The sequence below is a fragment of the Hemitrygon akajei genome, chromosome 12, assembly GCF_048418815.1.
Source record: "Hemitrygon akajei chromosome 12, sHemAka1.3, whole genome shotgun sequence".
NCBI lineage: Eukaryota > Metazoa > Chordata > Chondrichthyes > Myliobatiformes > Dasyatidae > Hemitrygon > Hemitrygon akajei.
This window is the reverse complement of record NC_133135.1, coordinates 69,784,675-69,809,267: the sequence shown is the minus strand read 5'-3', so window position 1 is coordinate 69,809,267 and position 24,593 is coordinate 69,784,675. Positions and strand designations below refer to the sequence as shown.

At 38.7% G+C, this 24,593-nt stretch overlaps 1 protein-coding gene across 1 annotated transcript in view; it reads right to left on the bottom strand.

Moving 5' to 3' along the window:
* Positions 1 to 24,593, bottom strand: part of kif14 (kinesin family member 14) — a 100,994-nt gene that overhangs the window by 50,827 nt on the left and 25,574 nt on the right. Inside the window, exons 6-16 of the mRNA XM_073063434.1 lie at positions 23,613 to 23,665; positions 21,043 to 21,073; positions 20,792 to 20,899; positions 19,725 to 19,841; positions 16,128 to 16,246; positions 15,671 to 15,843; positions 14,437 to 14,584; positions 9,959 to 10,022; positions 9,110 to 9,294; positions 6,642 to 6,744; positions 5,205 to 5,365 (exon numbers count right to left, since the gene is read on the bottom strand). Of these exons, the coding sequence (XP_072919535.1) occupies positions 5,205 to 5,365; positions 6,642 to 6,744; positions 9,110 to 9,294; positions 9,959 to 10,022; positions 14,437 to 14,584; positions 15,671 to 15,843; positions 16,128 to 16,246; positions 19,725 to 19,841; positions 20,792 to 20,899; positions 21,043 to 21,073; positions 23,613 to 23,665 (1,262 nt within the window). The remainder of the gene's footprint in view (positions 1 to 5,204; positions 5,366 to 6,641; positions 6,745 to 9,109; positions 9,295 to 9,958; positions 10,023 to 14,436; positions 14,585 to 15,670; positions 15,844 to 16,127; positions 16,247 to 19,724; positions 19,842 to 20,791; positions 20,900 to 21,042; positions 21,074 to 23,612; positions 23,666 to 24,593) is intronic.

Sequence of the window (24,593 nt, the reverse complement as noted above, 5' to 3'; positions counted from 1 at the left end):
CTGCTGAGTTCCACCAGCATTTTCTGTGTGTTGCAGGTTTGGCATAGGTTAGATTTTTAAAAATATTTTGTATAACACAAATGCACCCACTTTTGGAGTTATGTCTAAACTTAGTAATTTGTAGAATTCTGCTGAACAGAGAGTTAATTTACATTTGTGTTCATAACTGCATCACCATTTTCTTAAAGATCCATTCACCAAAATTCCATTTTTCATACAGTCATAAAGCACAGGATGGGGCTTTTGGCTCAACTCGTCCATGCCATCTGTGATGCCTATCCACACTAATCCCATTTGCCTACATTAGGCCCACATCCTTAGACTCTTTTCCTATTCAACTATACGTCCAAATATTTTTCAAATGGAATTGTATCTACTTTTACCAATTCGTCTGGCAGCTTGTTCCATTTAACCACCACCCACTGTTTCCCTGTTCTTTACTCAAAATCATTTAATTGTTTTTCAAAATATTTTTTTTTTTGCTTTTGCTTTTTTAAGAACATAACAGATTTTGACAATCATTAACTGCCTGCATAAAGCACATCTAAACTAACCACCACTACATCTTTGCGCTGACAATTTTATCACTTATTTATTAATGGGATTGGGGATGGTTATTGAGGAAGTCAACTGGAAGAGAATAAGAAATACTTTTCTCCAGTCCACCTCAGACAAATCTCTCAAATTTGTATCTGTCAGATCTCAATCTTTTTAACAATGAGAAAGGCTGATTTCTCTGCCAGTCCTTAGAGGCTTTTTTTTTTTTTTAAAAGTTGGTTAATAATCAATTACACACAGGAAACAAGAGTATATTATGTCGTCATAATATCCAATGTTTCCTAGAGTTCTATTCATGTTTTATAATTGAATGCAACTGTAAGGATGATACTAAATGACAGTGGCAATGATGAGAAGTAATATAGAAATTGTGAAAAGGCTGTCAATTATTTGAGCTTTTTTGACATTCGATAAGATAATTACTGATTTGTACCTTTTCTCCATACCATTATTACATGATAAAAAAAATCTCCCATATGGAAAATGTTGCTGGAGTAACATTCTATAACCTGAATAAGAATTCTACTTTTTCCATTGAATTTTTGTCTGGTAAAAGTACATCTTTATAGCTTTTAAAACTGTGCCCCCTTATTCTGGATTGCCTTATTGAGGGAAGTGTTTACTATACTTTCAAGAACTATTAGCACCCTTCTAAATTAAAGGGAATGTACAACAAGCTTGTGCCTTTCACTTTATATTTTGTTGCTCTGTTCTTCACTCCTCTGATTCAGTATCAGATATACATTTCTATCTGCAATTCTATTCTACAGTCCTCGTCTTCTCGTACATATTTAGGATTTATCCCTAATGTATATGCCTCTACCACCACCTCTGACAGGGTGTTCCATGCGCTCATCAATCATTGTGTAAAAAAAACTGACACACCCCCTACCCCCATATTTTCCTCCAATCACCTTATATTGGATATTGTACTATATTGGCTAATTCTGCTCTGAGAAATGGTTATTACCTCTATCATCTTGTACACCTCAGTCAAGTCACCTCTCTTCCTCCTTTGCTCCAAAGAAAAAAGCCCTAACTCGCTCAACCTATCCTCATAAGACATGCTCTCTACTCCAGGCAACATCCTGGTAAATTTCCTCTGCACCCTCTGTAAAACATCTACATCCTTCTTATGAGGCAACCAGAACTGAACACAATATTCTAGATGTGGTCTAACCAGGGTTTTATAGAGCTGCAACATTACCTCAATGCTCTTGAACTCAGTCCCTGACTAGTTAAGGCCAAGACACCACAACCTTATGAACTTGTGTAGCAGCTTTGAGGGACATATACCCCAAGGTCCCTTTGTTCCCCCACACTGCTAAGAATCCTGTCATTAACTCTGTATTTTGCCTTCAAATTTGAATTTCTAAAGTTTCTCACTTTTCTGAGTTGAACTGCATCTGCCACTTCTCCACCCAGCTCTGCAGCCTGTCAATGTTCCATTATAACCTACAACAACCTTCTACACTATCCACAACTCCACCAACCTCCATTTTATCTGCAAACTTGCCCTTCCACTTCCTCATCAAAGTCATTCAGAAAAATCACTAAGGGCAGGGTTCCCAGAACAGATCCCTGCAGAACACTATTGGTCTCTGACCTCCAAGCAGAATATGCTCATCTACAACCTTAAGGATCCTTAAGGTTGTTATAGCTGGGGGTGGGAATGAGGACAAGTTCCCACTACCTATTAAATGCTCCCAATGGCATGCATCTCAAATAGCCTCTGACAACAAATTCCAGCTCCTGGCCTTCACTTGTAGCTTAGCTACTAAGCCCGGCAGAAGTGTTTCTACTGATAGGAGAAGAGGTAAAGGTGGGTTACTGGCACTTTAAAACCAATCACTTTGCACAGATAGGGCTCATCAGCTGCAGTTGGCTGTTCATCTAGGAGAAGGAAAACTCTGATCCCAAACCTCCACTGCTTTGCGGCTATACACACTCATTGAGAATGCTCTGGGAATTTGAAGGAAAATTCCAGAGCTGGAGTCCCTAAGGCAGTCCTACGTTGAGTTCAATGCTGACTGGCAACTCCTGCAACATTGCTGATACCAAACTATATCAGTCTCTACCGTTCCTGTGGGTTCATCAGATGTGTGTGTGTGTGTGTGTGGGGGGGGGGGGGGGGGGGGCGGCTTATTACATGGGCAACAGCTTGCTCTCCGCTTCTCACCTGGTCCCTCAACACCAGCTCCATAGCAAAGAAAGCCCAGCAGTGTCTTTACTTTCTGCGAAGGCTGATGGAAGTCCATCTCCCACCCCCCATCCTCATCACATTCTACAAGGGTTGTATTGAGAGTATCCTGAGCAGCTGCATCACTGCCTGGTTCGGAAATTGCACCATCTCGGATCACATGACCCTGCAGCGGATAGTGAGGTCAGCTGAGAAGATTATTGGGGTCTCTCTTTCTGCCATTACGGACATTTACACTACACGCCGCATCCGCAAAGCAAACAGCATTATGAAGGACCCTACGCACCCCTCATACAAACTCTTCTCCCTCCTGCCATCTGGGGAAAGGCACCGAAACATTCGGGCTCTCACAACCAGACTATGTAACAGTTTCTTCCCCCCAACTATCAGACTCCTCAACACCCAGAGCCTGGACTGACACCTTACTGCCCTATTGTCTTGTTTATTATTTATTGTAATGCCTGCACTGTTTTGTGTACTTTATGCAGTCCTGGGTAGGTCTGTAGTCTAGTGTAGTTTTTTTTCTGTGTTGTTTTTTTACGTAGTTCAGTCTAGTTTTTGTACTGTATCATGTAACACCATGGTCCTGAAAAAACATTGTCTCATTTTTACTATGTACTGTACCAGCCATTAAGGTCAAAATGAGAATAAAAAGTGCCTTGACTTGACTTGATATCATACTGCCCAGGCTTGCGTATTTAGACAGCTAAGACACAATAACCATGGTCAATTCTGACTGACGGAGGCCTTCACCTCACCTCACAACCCCACTTTCTGTCAAGAAGCCAATTCTGAATCCACACAGCTAAGTTACCCCAGAACCCATGTCACAGACTTTCTGAATGAGCTTATCATGGGGAAGCTTATCAGACACCTCACTAAAATTAGGGTTGGCAATCCCAATTGCCAAATTAGCGGAGCAGTTAGCTGGGGCATCGGGATTCTGAATTCAAGGGTACGGAGTCTCTGTATGACCTCCACGAGGAATGTGAGAGTTTTCCCCGGCTGGTCTGGTTTCCTCCCACAGTTCACAGAAGTACAGAGTAGGTTAATTGATCGTTGTAAGTTGTCCTGTAATCGGGGTTGTTCGGTGTTCCCAGGGCGGTGTGATTCAAAGAGCCTACACTGCACTGTATTACTAAAAATAAAAATAAAATCCATATGCTCCACATCCACTGCTCTACCTTCATCAATGTGTTTCATCACATTAAAGAAATCAGTCAGGCTTATGAGGCATGACCTGCCCCTCACAAAGCCATGCTGACTAATTAGACTATGCTTCTCCAAATGCTCGTAAATCCCGTCTCTAAGGATTTTCTCTAATAGTTTGCCCACAACTGAAGTAAGACTATAATAAGTCTATAATTCCCTGGGTTATCCCTACTCTCTTTCTTAAACAAAGGAATAACATTCGTCACCTCCTAACATCTAGTTCTATTCTTACGGCTAGAGTGAGGATGCAAAAATCATCACCAAAGGAAAAATTATCTCTTCCCTTGATTCCCATAATAACCTGGAGTATACCTGTCCTGGAAAACCTACAACTCAACTCTTTTTTTTTTTAAATACTCAAATTCAATTTTTCTCCCACATCTAAAGACTGGCAATTCAAAGTCCTGCTTGTTATTATATTATCCTCTGTACTACAAGTTCACCATTTAATATATGTTCATCAAGTTTCCTATCAGCTGCTCCTTCACATTCAACATTTTATGAGACAATGATTTTTCCAATCCTCTATCCTGTGTTCTCTTTACAGACACTTCATTGGTAAAAACAAGAGCGAGAGAACGGGCAAGATGACAGAAAACTTTCTAAAAACTTCCTGAACACAAAATCTGAAATAGTACTATCATGATAAAGTTTATATATTCATATTGTCAATGAGCTTTCTCCACAGCACTTCAGCAAATATCTTTTGAAAATCCACGTCTGTATTTTCAAAACATCAAATTTCTGTTCACAAACATGCCATTTAATAACTACTAAATACGTCAGACTGTAAGGTATGTATGAATGGACATCTATCTACACAATCATTAATTAATCCTTCATACAACCACAGAACAAACAATCAGCCCACCTGTTACATATTTTGGGATGACAAAGGAAACTGGAAAAAGGAGCAGGTGTTTTGTCAAAGACCAATTTAAGGCTATAAATAAAATGAGTTGTTACATTAAAGTACTCCACTTCACCTATTCCCAAGGAAGACACTTACAAATAAGACACAAGAACAAAATTAGGCCATTCCATCATGGCTGATTCACAAAATCATGCCAATTAGAGGTTACACAAACAAAAAGCAGTTTTCTCACATGTACACACACAGTGATGTATCATACATAACAATGTAAATAGTCAGAAAGATTGTCAGTGAAGTGTGCATCAACTTTCAAAGCAGTTAACCAAATTTTCAGAAACAGCTGTGAAGATTTTATTTTACCTTGCCCTTTGAGCTTGAAGAAGTTCATTTCTGGCAAATTCAAAGTCTTTTGGAGGATCTCCAAGGAGTGCATTCCCAGAAGATGCTTTTTGTCCACTCTGGACTTCCAATGGATGATTAAATTTGAAGTAATGATCACCACCAAGTATTACTCTGTCTCCCTTTAAAATGTACAATATACATTTATAATTACACTAAACATTTTACTTCAACTGTCATGTTTTCCAATTTATGCATAATCATTTAACCAGTGTTCCCAGATTAATATCATTAATCCTAATCAACTCCTTTGGTTTTCTCCTCCCACACACACTCATCTGTCCATTTTTTGTCACCCTTTGTTAATCTCTTCTATTCCCTGTGCACCTTCCCTTCTCCACCTGGCTCCACCATCACCTACCAACCTCTGTTCATCCTCTCTTTTCCCCATCTGATTCCATATGTCCCCTCAATAACTGGTTCCACTAAAACTACCCAGCCTCTACCCCACATTGCTGTAGCTATTGCTTTATACCATTAATCATTCCATTTCCAGCTCAGTCCAGATGCAGGATCGTAATCTGAAATGTTAACCGACCCCTTGCCTCCACAGATGCTGCTTGCCTGGCTGAGTATGTTTTTGTCCAACTTTCATCCTATTCCACTCTCTATTCTGCCAATGCCATTCAATTTCCCTTCCTGAAAGGATAAGCAAGAGACCTATTTGAAGCTCTCCTTTGTTGTGTTATTACTGCACGTGTCCATAGAAAGTTTATAAGGCAATGGTCAGACTGCACGGAGTACTGTGAGCAGTTTTGGGCCCCTTATCTAAGAAAAGATAAGCTGGCATTAGAGGGGGTCCCAGAGAAGGTTCAGGAGAATGATTCTGGGAATGAAAATGTTAATGTATGAGGAGCATTTGTTGGATTTGGGCCTGTATTCACGGAGTTTAGAAGGGGAGGGGAATCTTGTTGAAACCTATTAAATTTTGAGAGACTTAGATAGAGTGGATGTGTAGAGAATGTGGGGGAGTATGGGACCAAAGGGCAAAGCCTCAGAATACAAGGACATCCAATTAGAACAGAGATGAAAAATTATTTTAGCCAGAATGTTGGTGAATCTGTGGAATTCACTGCCAGATGACTATCAAGAGCAAGTCATTGGGCCATTAAAGCGAAGGTTGATAGGCTCTTGATTAGTCAGGGCATCAAAAGTTATGGAGGGGAAAAGCAAGAGAATGCGGTTGAAAGGCATAATAAATTAGCAGTGATGGAATGGCAGAGCAGACTCAATGGGCAGAGTGGTCTAATTCTGCTCCTGTGACTTAGGGTCAAAGGTTAAGGGCAAAATAAATCTATGATGGTTCTCAAGGAAAATAGCATTAACTTTAAATCAATTTGATAAAGAATACAGAGAAAGGTTGTTCAGCTAATGCATCCTGCATTAAAAGTTACTTACATGATGCAGCACCGTTGATTGCTTTATAAGATGTCCATTGACATATGTATTTGCATCACCTATTGGTGCAATGCTAACTGTACCTTTTAAGCTTTGTATCACACTACAAGTGAAAACAATGCATGGATTATTTTAATGAAAGGATTATACATCTGAATACTTTTAAAAAAACAAGTTGATACTTAAAAATAAATTAAAATTCTAATTCAGCATAATTTCACTCTCACATTCATTATGTGCATTCAAGGGGATTTTGTTTTTCTTTTAAAAAGAATAAGAGCCACTTCGGATCCTTCTGGAGTTTAAAAAAAAACAATCCAGCCTTCCCAGAAAAATCATTCAGTGTCAATCTGCATCAGGTGGGTCTAAAGACAGTACAGTTTTAAGTAAATAAAGGTTGCCACTTCAGTGTCAACTTTAAAGAGAGCACTGTAGTTTTCTTAAACCCAAGATAAAATCTACCACCTTTAGCAAGATATTAAACATTACATGCCTCTACTAGTTTTGGAAATTCACTCACAGCAAACAAAGTGTGTAGGAAGATTTTTTTTTAAACACAAGAGATTCTGCAGATGCTGGAAATGCTGTAGGATCTCAGCACGGTTAATTTTTTTTACCTAACTGGACAGCTGTTAACAGTTAATGAGCTAACTAAAAACACAAAATGCTGGCAGAGCTCAGCAGGCCAGACAGCATCTATGGGAGGAGGTAGTGACGACGTTTCGAGCCAAAACCCTTCATCAGGAGTGAAGTAACATGGGATGGTCAAGGGGGAATAAGAAGTGGGGGGAGGGATAAAGTAGAGAACTAGGAAGTGATAGGTTGGAGGGAAATGGGCCAGGGGGGAAGGTGGAGAATTATGGGAAATAAAAGAGAAAGAAAGGTAGGGCTGGGGGGGGGGGGGGGAGATTATAGTGGGGGGGGGGGGGGAAAGAGAAAGAGAACCAGACTGAAATAATAGATAGGGATGGGGGTAAGGGGGGGGGGCAGGGGTATCAACAGAGGTCTGTGAGTTGGATGTTCATGCTGGCAGGTAGGAGGCTACCCAGGCGGGAGATAAGGTATTGCTCCATCGACCTGCGTGTGGCCTCATCTTGACGGTAGAGGAGGCCATGGACAGACATGTCGGAGTGGGAGTGGTCTGTGGAATGGAAGTGTGTGGCCACAGGGAGATCCCACCACTGCTGGAGGACTGAGCGCCAGTGTTCGGCGAAACGGTCTCCCAGTCTGCGGCGGGTCTCCCCAATGTATAAATGGCCACATTGGGAGCACCGGATACAGTATATCACCCCAGTTGACTCACAGGTGAAGTGGTGCCTCACCTGAAAGGACTGTCGGGGGCCTGGGATGGTGGTGAGGGAAGAAGTGTGGGGGTAGGTGTAGCACTTCTTCCGTTTGCAGGGATGAGTGCTGGCATGAACATCCAACTCACAGAACCTGCTGGCATGAACATCCAACTCACAGACCTCCGTTGATACCCCTGCCCTCCCCCTTACCCCCATCCCTATCTATTATTTCAGTCTGGTTCTCTTTCTCTCTCTTTTCTCCCCCCAGCCCTACCTTTCTTTCTCTTTTATTTCCCATAATTCTCCACCTTCCCCCTGGCCCATTTCCCTCCAACCTATCACTTCCTAACTCTCTACTTTATCCCTCCCCCCCCACTTCTTATCCCCCCTTGACCATCCCATGTTACTTCACTCCTGATGAAGGGTTTCGGCCTGAAATGTCGTCACTACCTCCTCCCATAGATGCTGTCTGGCCTGCTGAGTTCTGCCAGCATTTTGTGTTTTTATTTATTTCCAGCATCTGCAGATTCATTCGTATTGCCTAATGAGCTAACTAGTCATCTTTGGTGTGATAAGCTGTACAACACTTATTGAAGGGTACTATGTCCATGCCAACTCTTTTGCCCCTCTACTCGAACGGTGGTGTGGTGGCCGGCAGCTGATACAATAAAAGTATTTCAGAGGCTCTTACATAAGCACATGAATATGCAGAGAATGGAAGGATATGAACCATATGTAGGCAGAAAGGAATTAGTTGTCGTTAGCTTAATTAGTTCAGTATGATTTTGTGGGGCTAGAGGTCCTTTCCTGTGCTGTACTATTCCTGGTACTTACCGAGTTTAATTCTAGCAATACTCCACCCGACTTTTCATCTGATCTATATCCTTCTATAATACTAGGTTACAACTTTATTATAAAACAATTAAGAGATTCAGTGTTTAAATGTGAGATCTCTTCACTTGCAATCAATTTAATGTTTGGCTAGGTAATGCTGTTTTATGAGGTGCTGCAATCAAAATGCTTAGACATTTAACAGGTTCCACAGGGATGTGATCCATAAAATTCAAATTTTAACTTAAACTAAATTTAATTCCCAAACCAAAAGGAAAATTTTAATCTGAAAAATATGCTATAATTCTATTTATATTCCGCACACAGCAAGTTCAAAATTTTGAATCTCACCAATGATCATCAGCGATGAGTGCCCCTGACAGCTGAATGTCATGCTTGGAGTATGGCTGTTGTTTTCCCACTCTTGTCTGACCTTCTTTTATCATATACAAGAGCACCTCAGAAATCTGCGGATCATCATTCAAATTGACCAGGTTTGGCAAACTGTTATCCACTTTAAAAGTGATTCCGGCTTTCTGCAGAAAGAGCTTCCTGTTAGCAAGTAAAATATTCTTCCTCTATGATCAATATAATCATTATATGTACAGCAAAATTTTAAGATATTCATTTTTCTCTGATAACTTCAAAAATATGCATTTCCTTATCAACAACTTATAATTAGCCAAAATATTTGAAATATTTTTAAAATCTGTGCCTTCAACGATGGAACATTTTTACAAAGATGCAGATCTGAAGTAAGTTTTGAGATTCAGTAACAACGTCCAAACAAACCTTCAGCAAAGGCAGCGATGCCTGCAATGTTTATAGAACTTGTGAGGTCATTTCACTTGGTACTTCTGCTAATATTCTCCAGTAACATGACAGACCAAAACGCTAAATCTGCTGATGGGGTAGCTATTCAGTAATATTGCTACAGTGCACAGAGTGTCTCCCATAAAACAAGAGCATCACTAATTCTCAGCACATCAGAAAAAGGCAATCTTTTGTGCGCAGTGACAATTTAAGTAGATTTATTGGTTGTTTTGTTGGGAAAAAATAACTTGTTGGGAAAAAAATAAATTCGCTTCTGGTTTTGTGTGTCTAGAATGAAACTGACTATTCTTTTCTTTCAGTACAAAATATTAAATTATTATCCTATAATATTAAAATGAAAGTGAAAGAATGAAAAAAAAAACTAACCTGCAGTTCTCTTGCTTCTTCCAGCTTTCTCTCCTCTGCTTGGTCCAACTTTTCCCTCCATTTCCTAAAAGGGGCACAACGAATATAATTTGTCTACAATAAAGCTGTGGTACATTTGTCACAGAAGTGTCAATAATGTAACATGACTTATGTTACATTTGTGGCCCTTTGTGGGCCGAAGGGCTGTAATGTGCTGTATCATTCTATGTCCTATGTCACTCCTGTCCCATGATTACATGAAGAAAAGCATTCAGTTCATCTAACCCCAGATATAGTCATACAATAGAGAGAATTATAAAGTTTATTAAAGCAGTGGCTAAATGACTGAAAAAGTGCAAAATAATTAAGGTAGAACCAAAAGTTAGGTAACAAACACAAAGTACAAAGTGCAATGAAGAATAAATTAGAGCTAGATTGCTGAGACCCTGCAAATCAGAGATAGCACGCGAGAAGGCAGTGCATTACAGTTTTATAATACAATCAATATTAAGCAAGCCGAAATGAAGGGATACATTAAAATAATGGGGAAGGGGGGAGTGAGATGGGTAACAAGGTTTTCAGATTAAATGTCCACATGCACCAATAGTGAGTGGACTTTAGCAAGATTGAGACCATAAGACATAGGAGTAATATCAGGCCATTCGGCTCATTGAGTTTGCTTTGCCGTTTTAGCATAGTTGATCCAATTTTCCTCTCAGCCCGAGTCTCCTGCATTCTCCCTCTATCCCTTCATGCCCTGATCAATCATGAATCTATCAAACTCTGCCTTAAATACATATTCAGACTTGGCCTCCACAGCTGCCTGTGGTAAAGATTTTAACAAATTTGCCACTCTCTGGCTAAAGAAATTCCTCCTCATCTCTGTTCTAAAAGACGCTCCTTTATTCTGAAGCTCGATCCTCTGGTCTTAAAACTCTCCCATCATAGGAAACATCCTTTCCACATGCACTCTATCAAGGCTTTTCACCATTCAATAGGTTTCAATGAGGTCACCTTTCATTCTTTGGAATTCCAGTGAATACAGGCCCAGAGCCATCAAAAGCTCTTCATATGACAATTCATTCAATCCTGGAACCACTTCCATGAATCTCCTTTAAACCTCCTCTGGTTTCAGAACATCCTTTCTAAGATAAGGGGCTCAAACCTGTGGACAATACTCCAAGTGAGGCCTCACCAGTGCTTTATAAAGACTCAACATTAGATTCTTGCTTTTATATTCTAGTCCTCTTGAACATAAGAAGATAAGAAATAGGAGCAGGAGTAGGTCATCTGGCCCATCGAGCCTGCTCCGCCATTCAATAAGATCATGGCTGATCTGTCTGTAAACTCAGCTCCATCTACCTGCCTTTCCCCCATAACCCTTAATTCCCTTACTATGTAAAAACCTATCTAACTGTTTCTTAAATATATTTAGTGAGGAAGCCTCAACTGCCTCCCTGGGCAGAGAATTCCACAGATTTAGCACACTCTGGGAAAAACATCTCCGTCCTAAATCTTCTCCCCTGAATCTTGAGGCACTGTCCCCTTGTTCTAGTTTCACCTACCAATGGAAACAACTTTCCTACTTCTATTTTATCTATCCCTTTCCAAATTTTGTATGTTTCTACAAGATCCCCTCTCATTCTTCTGAACTCCAGAGAGTATAGTCCCAGGCGACTCAATCTCTCCTCATAAATTAACCCCTTCATCCCTGGAATCAACCTGGTGAACCTCCTCTGCACTGCCTCCAGCCAGTATATCCTTCCTCAAGTATGGCAACCAGAACAGCACATAGTACTCCAGGTGCAGCCTCACCAGTACCCTGTATAGTTGCAGCATGACCTCCCTGCTCTTGAATTCAATCCCTCTAGCAATGAAGGTCAACATTCCGTTTGCCTTCTTAATAACTTGTTTTACCTACAAGCCAACTTTTTGCAATTCATAAACAAGCACTCCCAAGTTCCTCTGCACAACAGCATGCTGCACTCTTTCACCATTTAAGTAATATTCTGCTCTTCTATTACTCCTTCCAAAGTGGATGATCTCGCATTTACCAATGTTGTATTCCATCTGCCAGACCTTGGCCTCCGTACAATTTGCTTTTCCACTCAGTTTAGTGTCATCAGCAAATTTTGCTACACTACACTCAGTCCCCTCTTCCAAATCATCAATGTAAATGGTAAACAGCTGCGGGCCCAGCACCGACTTCTGCTGCACCCCACTCACCACAGACTGCCAACCGGAGAAGCATCCATTTATACCAACTCCCTGCCTTCTATCCGTTAACCAATCCACTATCCATGCCAATACACATCCTCTGACTCCATGCATCTGTATCTTATTTATAAGTCTCTTGTGTGGCAGCTTATCAAACGCCTTCTGGAAATCCAAGTATACGACATCCACCTGTTCCCCTCTATCCACTGCACTCATTACGTCCTCAAAGAACTCCAGTAAGTTTGTCAAACAGGACCTACCCTTTCTGAATCCATGCTGCGTCTATCTAATGGAGCACTCCTTTCTAAATGTTTCGCTATTTCTTTCTTAATGACAGCTTCAAGCATTTTCCCGACTACAGATGTTAAGCTAACTGGCCTATAGTTGTCTGTCTTCTGCCTACATCCTTTTTTAAAAAGAGGCGTGACATTTGCTGTCTTCCAATCCGCCGGGACCTGCCCAGAGTCTAGAGAGTTTTGATAAGTGATTACCAACGCATCTAGTATAATCTCCGCCAATTCGTTTAGCAATCTGCGATGCATTCCATCAAGACCAGGGGACTTACCTGCCTTCAGGCCCTCCAGTTTGCTCATCACTATCTCTTTAGTGACAATGATTTTATCAAGATCCTCACCTCCCATTTCGTCCATAACATCCTTCTTTGGCATATTAGACATGTCCTCCACCGTGAAGACCGACCCAAAATAGTCGTTCAATACCCCACCCATTTCCTTATCGCCTAATATCAATTTCCCCTTATCGTCTTCCAAGGGACCTACGTTGACTTTAGCCACCCTCTTCCACTTTATATATTTATAAAAACCTGCTATCTGTTTTTATATTTTGCGCTAATTTACTTTCATACTCTATCTTCCCTTTCCTTATTTCTTGTTTAGTTGTTCTCTGTTGCTTTTTAAAGTTTTCCCAATACTCCAGTCTCCGGCTACTCTTTGCAACTTTGTACACATGAGCTTTTAATTTGATACTATCTTTTATTTCCTTAGTTATCCAAGGCTGGCTCTCCCCACACTTACTGTTCTTAATTTTAACTGGAATATACTTCTGTTGAGCACTGTGAAAAAATCTCTTTGAAAGTATTCCACTGTTCCTCAATTGTCCTACCAAATAGCATGTGCTCCCAATCTACATTAGCCAACTCCTTCCTCATCCCATTGTAGTCTCCATTGTTCAAGCATAATCCATTAGTTTTAGATCTAACTATTTCATCCTCCATCTGAATGCGAAATTCAATCATACTATGATCACTCTTTCCAAGAGGATCCCTGACTACAAGATAGTTAATCTTACCTGTCTCATCGCACAGGTCTAGATCTAAGATAGTATTTTCCCTTGTAGGTTCACTAACCTGCTGCTCAAGAAAGCCATCATGGATGCATTCTATGAAGTCCTCCTCAAGACTTCCTTGACCAACCTGGTTCACCCAATCTACGTGGAAGTTAAAATCCCCCATGACAACTGCCGTTCTGTTCTTACAAGCCTCAGTTACTTCTTGGTTGATCACCTCTGCCACTGCAATATTTTTATTAGGTGGCCTATAGACAGCACCCAGCAGTGATTTTTTCCCTTTACTATTCTTAATCTCTACCCAGATGTACTCAAAATTCTGCTTCGTAGATCTTATATCGTCTCTCACAATTGCCTTGATCTCATCCCTAATCAACAGCGCCACTCCACCTCCTCTGCCTTCCTGCCTATCTTTCCGTATTACCTGATACCCTTGGATATTTAATTCCCAGTCATCTCCACCTTGCAAACAGGTTTCTGTAATGGCCACTAAATCATACACTTCCTGACACTGTCATCTGCCATTTCTTTGCCCATTCTGCTAATCTGGTTAAAGCCTTCTGTAACCTCAATACCACCTGCTCCTCCACCTATCTTCATATCGTCTCCAAACTTTTCAACAAAGTCATCAATTCCATCATCCAAATCATTGATATATAATGTAAAAAGAATTGGTGCCAACACAGATCCCTGTGGACCATCAGTAGCCACCGGCAGCCAACCAAAAAAGGCTCCTTTTATTCCCACTCTTTGCCTCTTGCCAATCAGCAACTGCTTTATCCATGCTAGAATCATTCCTGTAATACCATGGACTCGTAGCTTGTAAGAAGCCTCATGTGCAGCACCCTGTCAAAGGCCTTTTGAAAATCCAAGTACACAACAACCAATTCTCCTTCATCGATGCTGCTTGTTATTTCTTCAAACTCAAATTCTCTTTCATCATTTATCTCTCTTGTGTTTCAGATTCATTAACTTACCTATGTGCCTCTGCAATTTCTCTCTCCTGTTGACGAAGCTTTAACTTTAAGGCTTCTATTTCTCGTTGGGATGATTTATATTTCTCAGACTGAATTCCTTGGCTACTCATCTGAACAGCTTTCAACTTTTCAATCTCTAATTTCAGTTCTTGTTCAGCAAGAAAATAAGGGAAACAAGTTTGAATCAGTTTCAACAAGTTACGTTGCTTATTTGTCAAATTACAAGAAATATAACAAAAACAATAAAAGTTTTAATGTTTAAGTAGGAATAAATACAATGATAAATTTCACGTAAACTTTTGTGAAGCAAATCATGACATATCCAACAAAATGATACAAACAAAAACAAATACACAGCTCCACTTGCTGGACAGTTGAGGAGTTGACTGTTTCCCTTCATATTGAGTAAAGCTCTCATCAAACTGCAGCTCGTGAAAATGCACTGTTTAAAAAGTGGGTTCAAAGCCAATTTCAATTGCTGCAAACAATTTTCACAATCAATTTTTATTTCAGATTGAAGTTAAGTATCTTCTCTCTTTTCCATACTGTAGGTTAAACAAAACATGCAAACGTTAAATTCCACAGAGTAGCATTCAGGCTTAAATAACCTTACTGCCCTTGGTCCGATTGATCGTACAGTAGCGTTAGATTGCTCAGGGCATAGATTTATACAGGTCAACACAAAATTGAGGGCCAAAGGGGCTGAACTGTGCTGTATTCTTCCATGTTCTATTGCTGTGATTAGCAAGTGGCGTCAAGCATAATACACAGCTCTCAAGTACACACGCATTAGCTACAAAACTGAAAAGCAGTGTATTTTTTAAGCTCTAACATAAGCTCCAGAAGAGAAGTTATTGTGTTAAATTCTAATGGCCAATGACTTAAAGTTGTATATAAAAATGGAAATTGGAAAGTTGTATATAAAATACAGTGCATTCACCCTCCTCCTATGTTTTATATTTGAGATTGGGCTAGAGTTAAATTAAAAATTATTGGTCATGATATGGGGTTTCGACCAGAAACATGAATAATTCCTTTCCACCTATGGATGCTGTTTGATCCTGAGTTGCTGCAGCAGATTGTTTGTTGTTAAAGTTACTAAGTTAATTTTTTAAGATTTTGAACTGCATTTTTAATAAGAAGCTCATATCAATTTTAAAAAGTTAAACATTAATAGATTGGAAAGCAAAGCATATACTGTACAAGTTCATTTGAATAAGAAATGTCAGCTAACCTCTAATTAATTTTGCACTTGAGTCTTCGTTCACTTTTGCAACATTGATAATTTGACGAGCTTGCTTGGCATATCTAAGTGTACTAAGAGTTTCCTCCACATTAGAGGCAGAAGGGCTGATAGTAGCTATCATAGCTGTTTTTGAATTGCCACCAAGACTGTCCTTCAGTAACCTGCAGCATATTAAGGCCATAAAGAAAATTAGTATCCCAAATGAAAACACATATAGAAAATACTAGCTACAATGTTAAAATATCGCCATGTACAATCTTCAATAATCACTTAAATGCTAATTTATAATGCATCTTCTTTTCACCATTCTAAACAGAGAATTCACCTTTACAAAAAAAATCAATTTCTAAGATTAAAATCGTATCAATAAAACCAAAAAAGGCTATGGGGCCACAAAAATGCCGTCAATATTCATTGTCAGTAATATACCTTAATTTAAACTCACCATGTTAGAACAGATTCCCGATAAGGGATAAAAACTTTCTTCTTAGACTGAAAGTGTTCCGAAAGTGCTGAAATAACCTTTCCCAGTGTGAAGAGAGACTTATTTATGCTCACACCCTCCTGTAATAAAGATAAGATTTTTGCATTTTTTTTCACACTGAAGGGCTAAATGGTCTAAGTGTCAGATGCAAAGAGTAGTTTTCCCTCTAGCAGGGGTCATCATGCCAGAGACTTATAGCAAAAACACAAGCCTCTCACCACAACTAATCCAAGCCAAAAAAAATGGCCATCCAAGCAGATCTTACTTGCCCATTTTTGATCCATATACTTCTACATCTTTGCTATTCATGTACCTATTTTACCTGCCTCAAATTGGGAAGGTGGGAGAAAGAGAATATACGTTAATAATAGATGGATCAGATCTAGCGAAACTAAAGAAATAGGAGAACGATTCACAAGAAAGACAAATTCAATACTTTATGGCAATACTGCTGATCCAGGTGAGAGACCACAGGGGAATTGTATCACCAGTGCTATGACAGTACAGATAGCTATTGGGAAGACCACAACATATTTGTTCAGTTATCTCTATCAGTATGGACTCAAACAACCAAGGCAATAGCAAGATTGCCACAAGAAAATCAGCACTGAAACGTCTCAAGGACCCCCATCAACATAGCTCTTTCAAAACAGCAACTTACAGATAGCTTAATGACTCATAAACAAGAAGTGGTCAAGTATCCAAAGGGCCTGGATCACTGAGTCCACCATAATTAGATCTGTGTATGGATTCTTGACCTTTCCATTAGTAAACATTAGAACTAGTTTTATGAGAGTAACCATGAGAAGTAGGAATCAATTAACCAAAAATCCAAGGTTAAAAAGATTACAAGCTCTATCATGTTGTTTCTGAAAAGAAACACTTCTGTTGGTAGATGAAGACTGACATCCAACAGGAAAACAATCAAAAGGAAACAGATGATCAACAGCAAATCAATAACAACAACAAGCACTAAAAAGGATGCAAGGATCCTATCAAATGAGAACCAAAAACAACGATGAGCATATAAAGAACAAACAGCCTCTCAGCATTCACTGGAAGGAATATGCAGAAAAACAGCATCAACTCTGACTCTGCCTCTGACATGAACACACTGTCACCATTCCACAGCAAATCATCTTATTCACCCTGACCAACAACTCGAAAAGTCCACACACTGTACAAACAAAAATAATCAATAAGAACTTTGGAGCTGAAGGTTTAAAATTTGGAAAAGAATTTCAGTAATAGATGTACAACTTTGTTTCCTCCATCTGAAAAAGGTACAAACCATGGTAATTCAGAACCAGCAATTACAGCCAGCCTTCGAGAAAGGAAACATCTTGACTGAAGCAAAAACATGCATGCCACAGAGAAAGTCATCACTGGGGTCCTTTTCAACTTCCTTTCTCAGCAGGAAAATAGCTACTTCCCTTTGGTAATGTGGACTCTACCCATCAAATGGCCTAGCAGATATGAACCCATACAAGAAGCTGCATCAACTACCATACATGGCTTTTTTGACCTCACAAAAGCTTTAGACGGCATTAATCAAGAAAGAATTTGCAGCATCTTTATCAAGTTTACCTCCCTAAAAAATTGTTCAGTATTTTTCTCCAACTCGTTAATCATAATATTGTCTCTGAAGCCAAGTTAATCTAAACGACATGAGAAAGTGTTTACTATATATCTTTTCATGTCCCGAATAAGACCACCACATCTTTGTCAGTGGTGCAGTACAAAGACAATGGCTGTATATCCACATGTTCAAATGTGAAGCTCCAAATCATCACCGACTCATTCTCTGGAATACACAAATAAATGGCCTTATAGTCAGCACGTACAAAAGAAGGGTCCACTCTGTTTCACTCTACAACAACATCCTGTGACCATAAAGATCCACAATGAGTAACAGCACACTGTGGACACTTTCTCCTTATCAACAGTCACCTCAAAATAAAAGCTTCATATTCAATTCATCAACACAGCCTTTGGTTTTTGGAGTAAAAGTGTTTGTATATTGAGACTTCAAACCTGGAATGGTTCATGATATCTGCTTTCCTGTAAATTTCTGAGATAGGGACTATCCACAGCAAGCATCCAAAAGCATTGTCAAGATACCACCAACGCTGTCTCTAAAACTAGTCCTACGAATACACCAACAAAAGTGAACCAATCTTGGCATTCTTTCATGGAATAACACTCCCCCCAGATTTCAAAACACCCACTCAAATCATTGACATATATGATTTGGATCAAATCAATCCATGTTCTCCCATCAAGACAGTTTCCAGCTAAGACAAAAATTAATTGAAGTATAGGTAACACAGGCATTTTTACCCAGCTGTCATTGCCTTTTAAGAACCATTGGAACTCATATAACACAAATGCTTTCAGAAAAGTGTCATTCTCAGAAGTCACTGAAGTGACACTGAAGGATAGCCAATACAATTCCCAATTAGCACAACATGAGGCCAAGTGGCAATTCTTGGTTAGGAGGGGGCAGATATTTTGGGAAAAATGCAGCTCAAAAGGAATGCTCCAAATAGAATAAAAACTAGCAAATGTTACAGACAGGCAACAATCAAACAAAATAGACCTATTGCCATGTGTTTATACCCACAGGATTCAATCCAAGTCACAAAGTTGCAAATAGGGAGTATTGAAAGGCAAGAGTAATCTTCAACAGGCAATTTGCACAGTGCAACGTTCAAAACTGAGTGGTGATGAACAAATAATGTTAAATGAAAGAGGCTTAAGACAAATAGCAGAGGAATATGTTATTTTAGGTATAAGGCTGTGGAATACTAAAGAAAAAAACATTGGCAGTTACATTGCACTTTTCAAGACTTCAAGTTATCCAAAAATGATCTCTGGATTCTTTGCAATAAAAAGTGCGGACACCATTCTATCATAAGAAATATGTGTATGACTTGTCTGCCAATCGGATTCCGCAATAGCATAACAGCAAGAAAATATCTTAGAAATAATGGTCAACAACAATGACATGCAACTCATCTAAATCATGTCATGTAGTTTCATGTCCCAAGTGAGTAGAAAGGGTCATGGTTTAATACCTCAACAAAATATACCCACTCCATTAAGCATTCTCTCAGCACTGTTTCAAAATGCCAGCCTAGACATTTGTATTCCTGACCCAGGAAAGGGAATAGCACCAGCAACTTCAGATTCCAAGGCAAGATAGCCATCATAAAACCTGGGCTGCCACCCTTGACAAAATTAGTGACTAAAGCAAGGGACAGATTGATATTGCAAGTTAGATAAGATCAACTTGAAATAAAGATATTTAAAGGATATTCAATGGAATGGTATTTGGGAAAGTAGCCATGTGATTAACACCTCTTGGGGTGGTTGAGTCAAATTACCAGTGTCAGCAATGTAATTCTAGACACAGCTTTAAGTTCTTACAAATGTTACTGCTGAATAGAAAAAACAGTAGGAGCAGAATTTAAAAGAAATTATGGTGGTAACAGGGAATTGTTCAGACAAGCAACAACCTTACTACAGTTACAGAAAACAGAAATGGAAAATGTTTACCTTGAGCCTATCGCCACTAGTCTGAGATGTAAAACAACGTTCACTTCCTGCAAGATCCACCAAGTTTACTCTGCTTGTTACACAATGCTCATGTTCCTGCCCATCTACAAATTCAGTCTGCAGGAAGAAAAAAAATAAAACTTGAAAAATACATAAATAGGTAGAATAGTATTTTTATTACGAACACTCATTTTGAAATTATGTTCACTTGGCCTTTCATATAATCAGATTGTTGCCATTTATTACTCATTGCGATGCATCTGTCCTAGTTGAACTTGTACATCTGAAAGATACCTGTTATCAGCTGTAGACAAAATACATTTCATTTTGTTGATGTTAATTAATCATTAGGATATGTACAAAGGTTTGCAGCATCTTACTAAAAGTATGCTGGAGTGCTTCAGAATGATATGGCACCTAGGAGCAAGAATGGACAGGGCATATCTAAACAAATAAAAAAACGTATACCAATGCTGCAGTTCATGAACACCAAAAAAAAAAATCACTCACATTCTGGACAATTTAAAAAATGGAAAATTTGCCCTTTAAGTTATGATTTATTACTAAATGAAGATTTTATAAGTTTTGATCCTCTGCTCCTCCATGTACATCTGGATAACATTTAAATCTGTACTGAAGCCATTTCTTCCAAATTTGGTTAAACATTGATAACTTTTTTTTCAAAATGGAAACCATGTTTCAATAGCAAAATCCACAAATATTAACACATGAAATAACATTCCTGAGGAAATAGTTTTCAGGTTATATAACACATAAAGTGCCAATTAATAGTCAAGATCTATTATAATTCTAGGACCATTAGTTATTGTCTTGTTTATTTTCAGATAATTCAATGGTCACTCTGCTACAGCATTAGACATTCTTTTTGATCAGTAGGATACAGTTATTATCAATCCTGCCCTGACCCACATCCTTAATCTCATTAAGTAGACTGAAAATGGTCAACCCAAGTACAAAAATAATGAAAATATAACTTAATTATAATTGGAAAAGTCTTCTTAAAAAAGCAGTTACATTGGATAAATCCAAATGAACTGACATTGTACCTTGGTCTGTGTCATGATGAGAGTGAAGACTGAGTGAGACCTGGAACTCTTTTCATTCATGCCTGTGGCTGCAGTGGCCCTTTGTTTGTTCCCCAATTCTAGCCAGCCCTAATAAAGAAAGATTTTAAAATATAAGGCACCTTCAATAACTGGTTGTTATAAGTCAGAACAAATTAGGAAAACACAATCTTTCATGCAATACAGATGAGGACCATTTTCTTTAGACCTGGAATAACAGATACAATACTCACATGAACATCTGCGTAAGAGGTAACAACATTCCTAGAAAAAAAATACTCCATGTTAAATGTTGACATTAGTGTAAAACATGTCCACTGCAGGAAATTAAATCAAAATGTTGGAATCTCATTTCCAAGCAATGGTAAAACAAGCATGAGTTGGCATATTTAAGTAAGTGAAGGAAAATAAGAATTCCTTTTTCTATGTTATTATGGATAAGCACACCAATTTTACAGCCTAAAGGACGCAGTTTAGTTCTTCCTAAGAAAAAAAAATCCTGATCTACCTGAGTTATTCATGCCTTAGATTTAGAGAATATTAAATGTTTACTCAATTCAATTCTCCCTAAAAGAAGGGCTCCAATGCAATTAGAGTATGCATCCAATTCTAGCCACCTCATTATAGAAAGGACATAAGCTGAATAGAAAGATGATTCAATAACATTTTTCTGGGCACTGTTGCATGGGTAAATGGAGAAGCTGGGATTATTATCTTTAAGAAATATTATGACAGAAGTATTCAAAGTTATGACATAAATCAACTGCAACTATTTTATTTTAAAAGATCAGAAGAAAATTTTGGAATTTATTTCCCATCCCTTGAGTAATTGAAACACTGCATGGTCCTTTTAAGTAGAGAGCTTTGAGAATTTACTCCTAGCGATGAAGGATTGGTGAAGATTAGCCCTGATCTTACTGAATGGCAGAGCTGGCACAAGATGCAAAATGTTCTATTCCTGCTTCTAGTCTTGTTTTGTTATCCACTATTTCTGCATGTCATATGGTGTGAAGCAATTTAGCTGAAGACCTTCTCCTGCGGTGTTGGAGAACTCAAGACAATGCCAGGATGGATCATCCATTTGGAACTTCTGGCTTAATGTGGCAGCAAATACTTCAGCCTATCTAAGAAACAGGGCTGAATGAAGCTAAAAAAAAAAAAAACTGAGCAGCAAGCTGGCATAATCTGGGATCCACTGAAAAAGGTGGAAGCGGTCTCAATTGCAGCTTTCAAAACAAAACAGAATCTGATCTATTGCAAAGAGAGGAGAAAATGCAGGGCTTAATACAAAAGGAAAAGAGCTGGGGAATATAACCAACTTGATTGCTAATGCAGTCGCAGCATGAGCTCAATGGCTTCTGTCTGTGTGCTGCAATAATTATTTAAATCTACAAATGAATCGCTTCATTAGAAAGACAGATCTAGCCTTTTTCCTCATCTGTATTCCACTTATTCTTTGGAGACAATTGGTGTTAAGCAAATGTTTGTCCAAAATCTGAAAAGCATTTACAGCCACAATATTCAAATCAAAAGCCTGTGAGCACATGGAGGGAGAGAAAAATCTTTTAACCAAGAAACCTGGACTAGATCTTGCACAACCCAGATTTTGACAAGTGCCTGTGCCCAGAATACGGTCTTCCATCAGAGTTCAAATCCAATCACATCAGCGCAACACACAGGGCATCATTTAACTTCTCTCTGCATGTGAGCCACAGCCTTAACAAAAGATAAACAACGTTGACAGCATAATGCCTGGCATCTGCATGTCAAATGTACTACTTAAATTGAATGCTTGTGGTTATGCAATTATACACTTACCAAATTTTTTTAAAATAACAGTTAAATGCACAATTATTAATTATTGAAATTGTTGAAATTATTAATTAAAGCAAATTAAAATCCTCTTTCCCTGAATGATTTCTATGGGTTTGCCACACCTGTATTAGGTTAACATGGGTTGGTTCAACAGACAAATTTCTGAGCTAAAGTTCTCGGAAATATGTAGAAGTCTACAGAGTCCAGTTGGGCAGGAGAGAAATGCTGTGGCTGGCACTTTGCTGAGCGAAACACTTCAGTGCACCCTATGCTTGGCAAATGTTAAATTAAGGCATATTTGCAAGTAGATCCATCACAGTCCATTAACTTTTAAAACTTTGAGCAACAATGGGATATACTGTTGGCAGTGATAAAACAGTTAAATGCTTTACACAATAAAAGACTCAATAATGAAAGAATGGAAAGGATGAAGGAAATATCTTTGATGAGCAATACCAGTGCACAATACAAAATCAGTGTAATAAAAAATCTTTTCAAAGGAAAGGAAAGAGCTGACACAGTGGTACAGCTAGTGGAGATGCTTCCTTATAACTCCAGTGACCAAGGTCCAACCTTGAGTTTGGATGCTGTCTCTGTGGAGTTTGTGCATACACCCTGCTTCACTTAGATGCTTTTCTCTAACGTCCCCAAGATGTTAAGGCTGGTAGATCAATTGGCCCTAGTGAGTGGTAGAATCTGGAGGGAGTCAATGGAAATGCAGAAAGAATAAAAATCAGGATCAATGTAGGATGAGTATAAATAAGTGTTTTATAGCTGGCGTAGATTCACTCGACTGAAGGGTCTCTTTAAATAGTCTCTGATTCTAAGATTCCAGGATGATTTTTCACTCTACCCTCTGCTGACAAATTCTTAATTATCATTGCAGATTTTTAAAACCTTTATTTTCCTAACTTGTTACCATTACCATGCTTGACAAAGTATTTTTGAATGCAACATACAATCCCTTCAGTATCAACAATGGACTTACGAAGAGAGATTGGCCACATAAGGTCCAAAGACTGGATGTTCCCTCACTCGCAGCTGCATAAAACAAAAAGATTTAACAAAATAACAAAAACACATTACAGCACAATCTAAAGCATTAATATCACTTTTAACTCTTCAAATGAAGTCAAATTCTACAGGGAAATCAATTAGATCCCATCCTTACTGATGTTAATAGGAAACCATTTTCTGAAATCTCAGCAGATATATCTAATCCAAGGAGCCACACAGACCAGATGGATTCCAAACTTAATCATTAATTTCCATTAAATGAACCAATCTCAGGCAGAGTGTTGGCTAAAGAACAGCAGCTAGCTTTGTGATCCATGGGTTGGCGTGAAGAGATCAATCCAGCAGGCATTATTTCATGCTGTTTCACTAGCTGAAATTACCAAAATCAAAACTTTCAGGAATTTTGAAAATGTCTCATCTCGTTTATCAGTGACCATTTTGGAACAAAAGAACATTTATCCCTCTAACCTATGAAACTAAAGTCATCATGGCTAGTACAATGCATTTGTCCCACATCCTTGTAAGAACTTAAATTAACAGGAATCAAAACTATTTCAACTGATTACTGTTTGCAAATGGGTTCCAAATTTTTACCTCCCTCATTGTGTAAATGCTTCCTAGTTCCTCAATCAGCACAATTGTTTTTCTCCATCTTCATTTCCCAATTTATGGAAAGCATAATGGTTAAAAGAGACAATAAGAAGATTGAACATGCAAGACATTCAGCTTACTTCAACAGTAAAACATAGGCTCACACTTGTTGCTACTGAGCAAAGAAATAATGTATTTTTTTTTTAAATCAGAACAGCAGGAGAGCAAAAGCAAGCTAAGGCTCATTATTAATCAAATTATTTTGTATTAACAATTAAACTGCTGTAAAATAAAAGTCTTGTATTTTGTATTTTACAACAGTTTAATATTTAAATACAAAATAATTTGATCAGGAATGAGC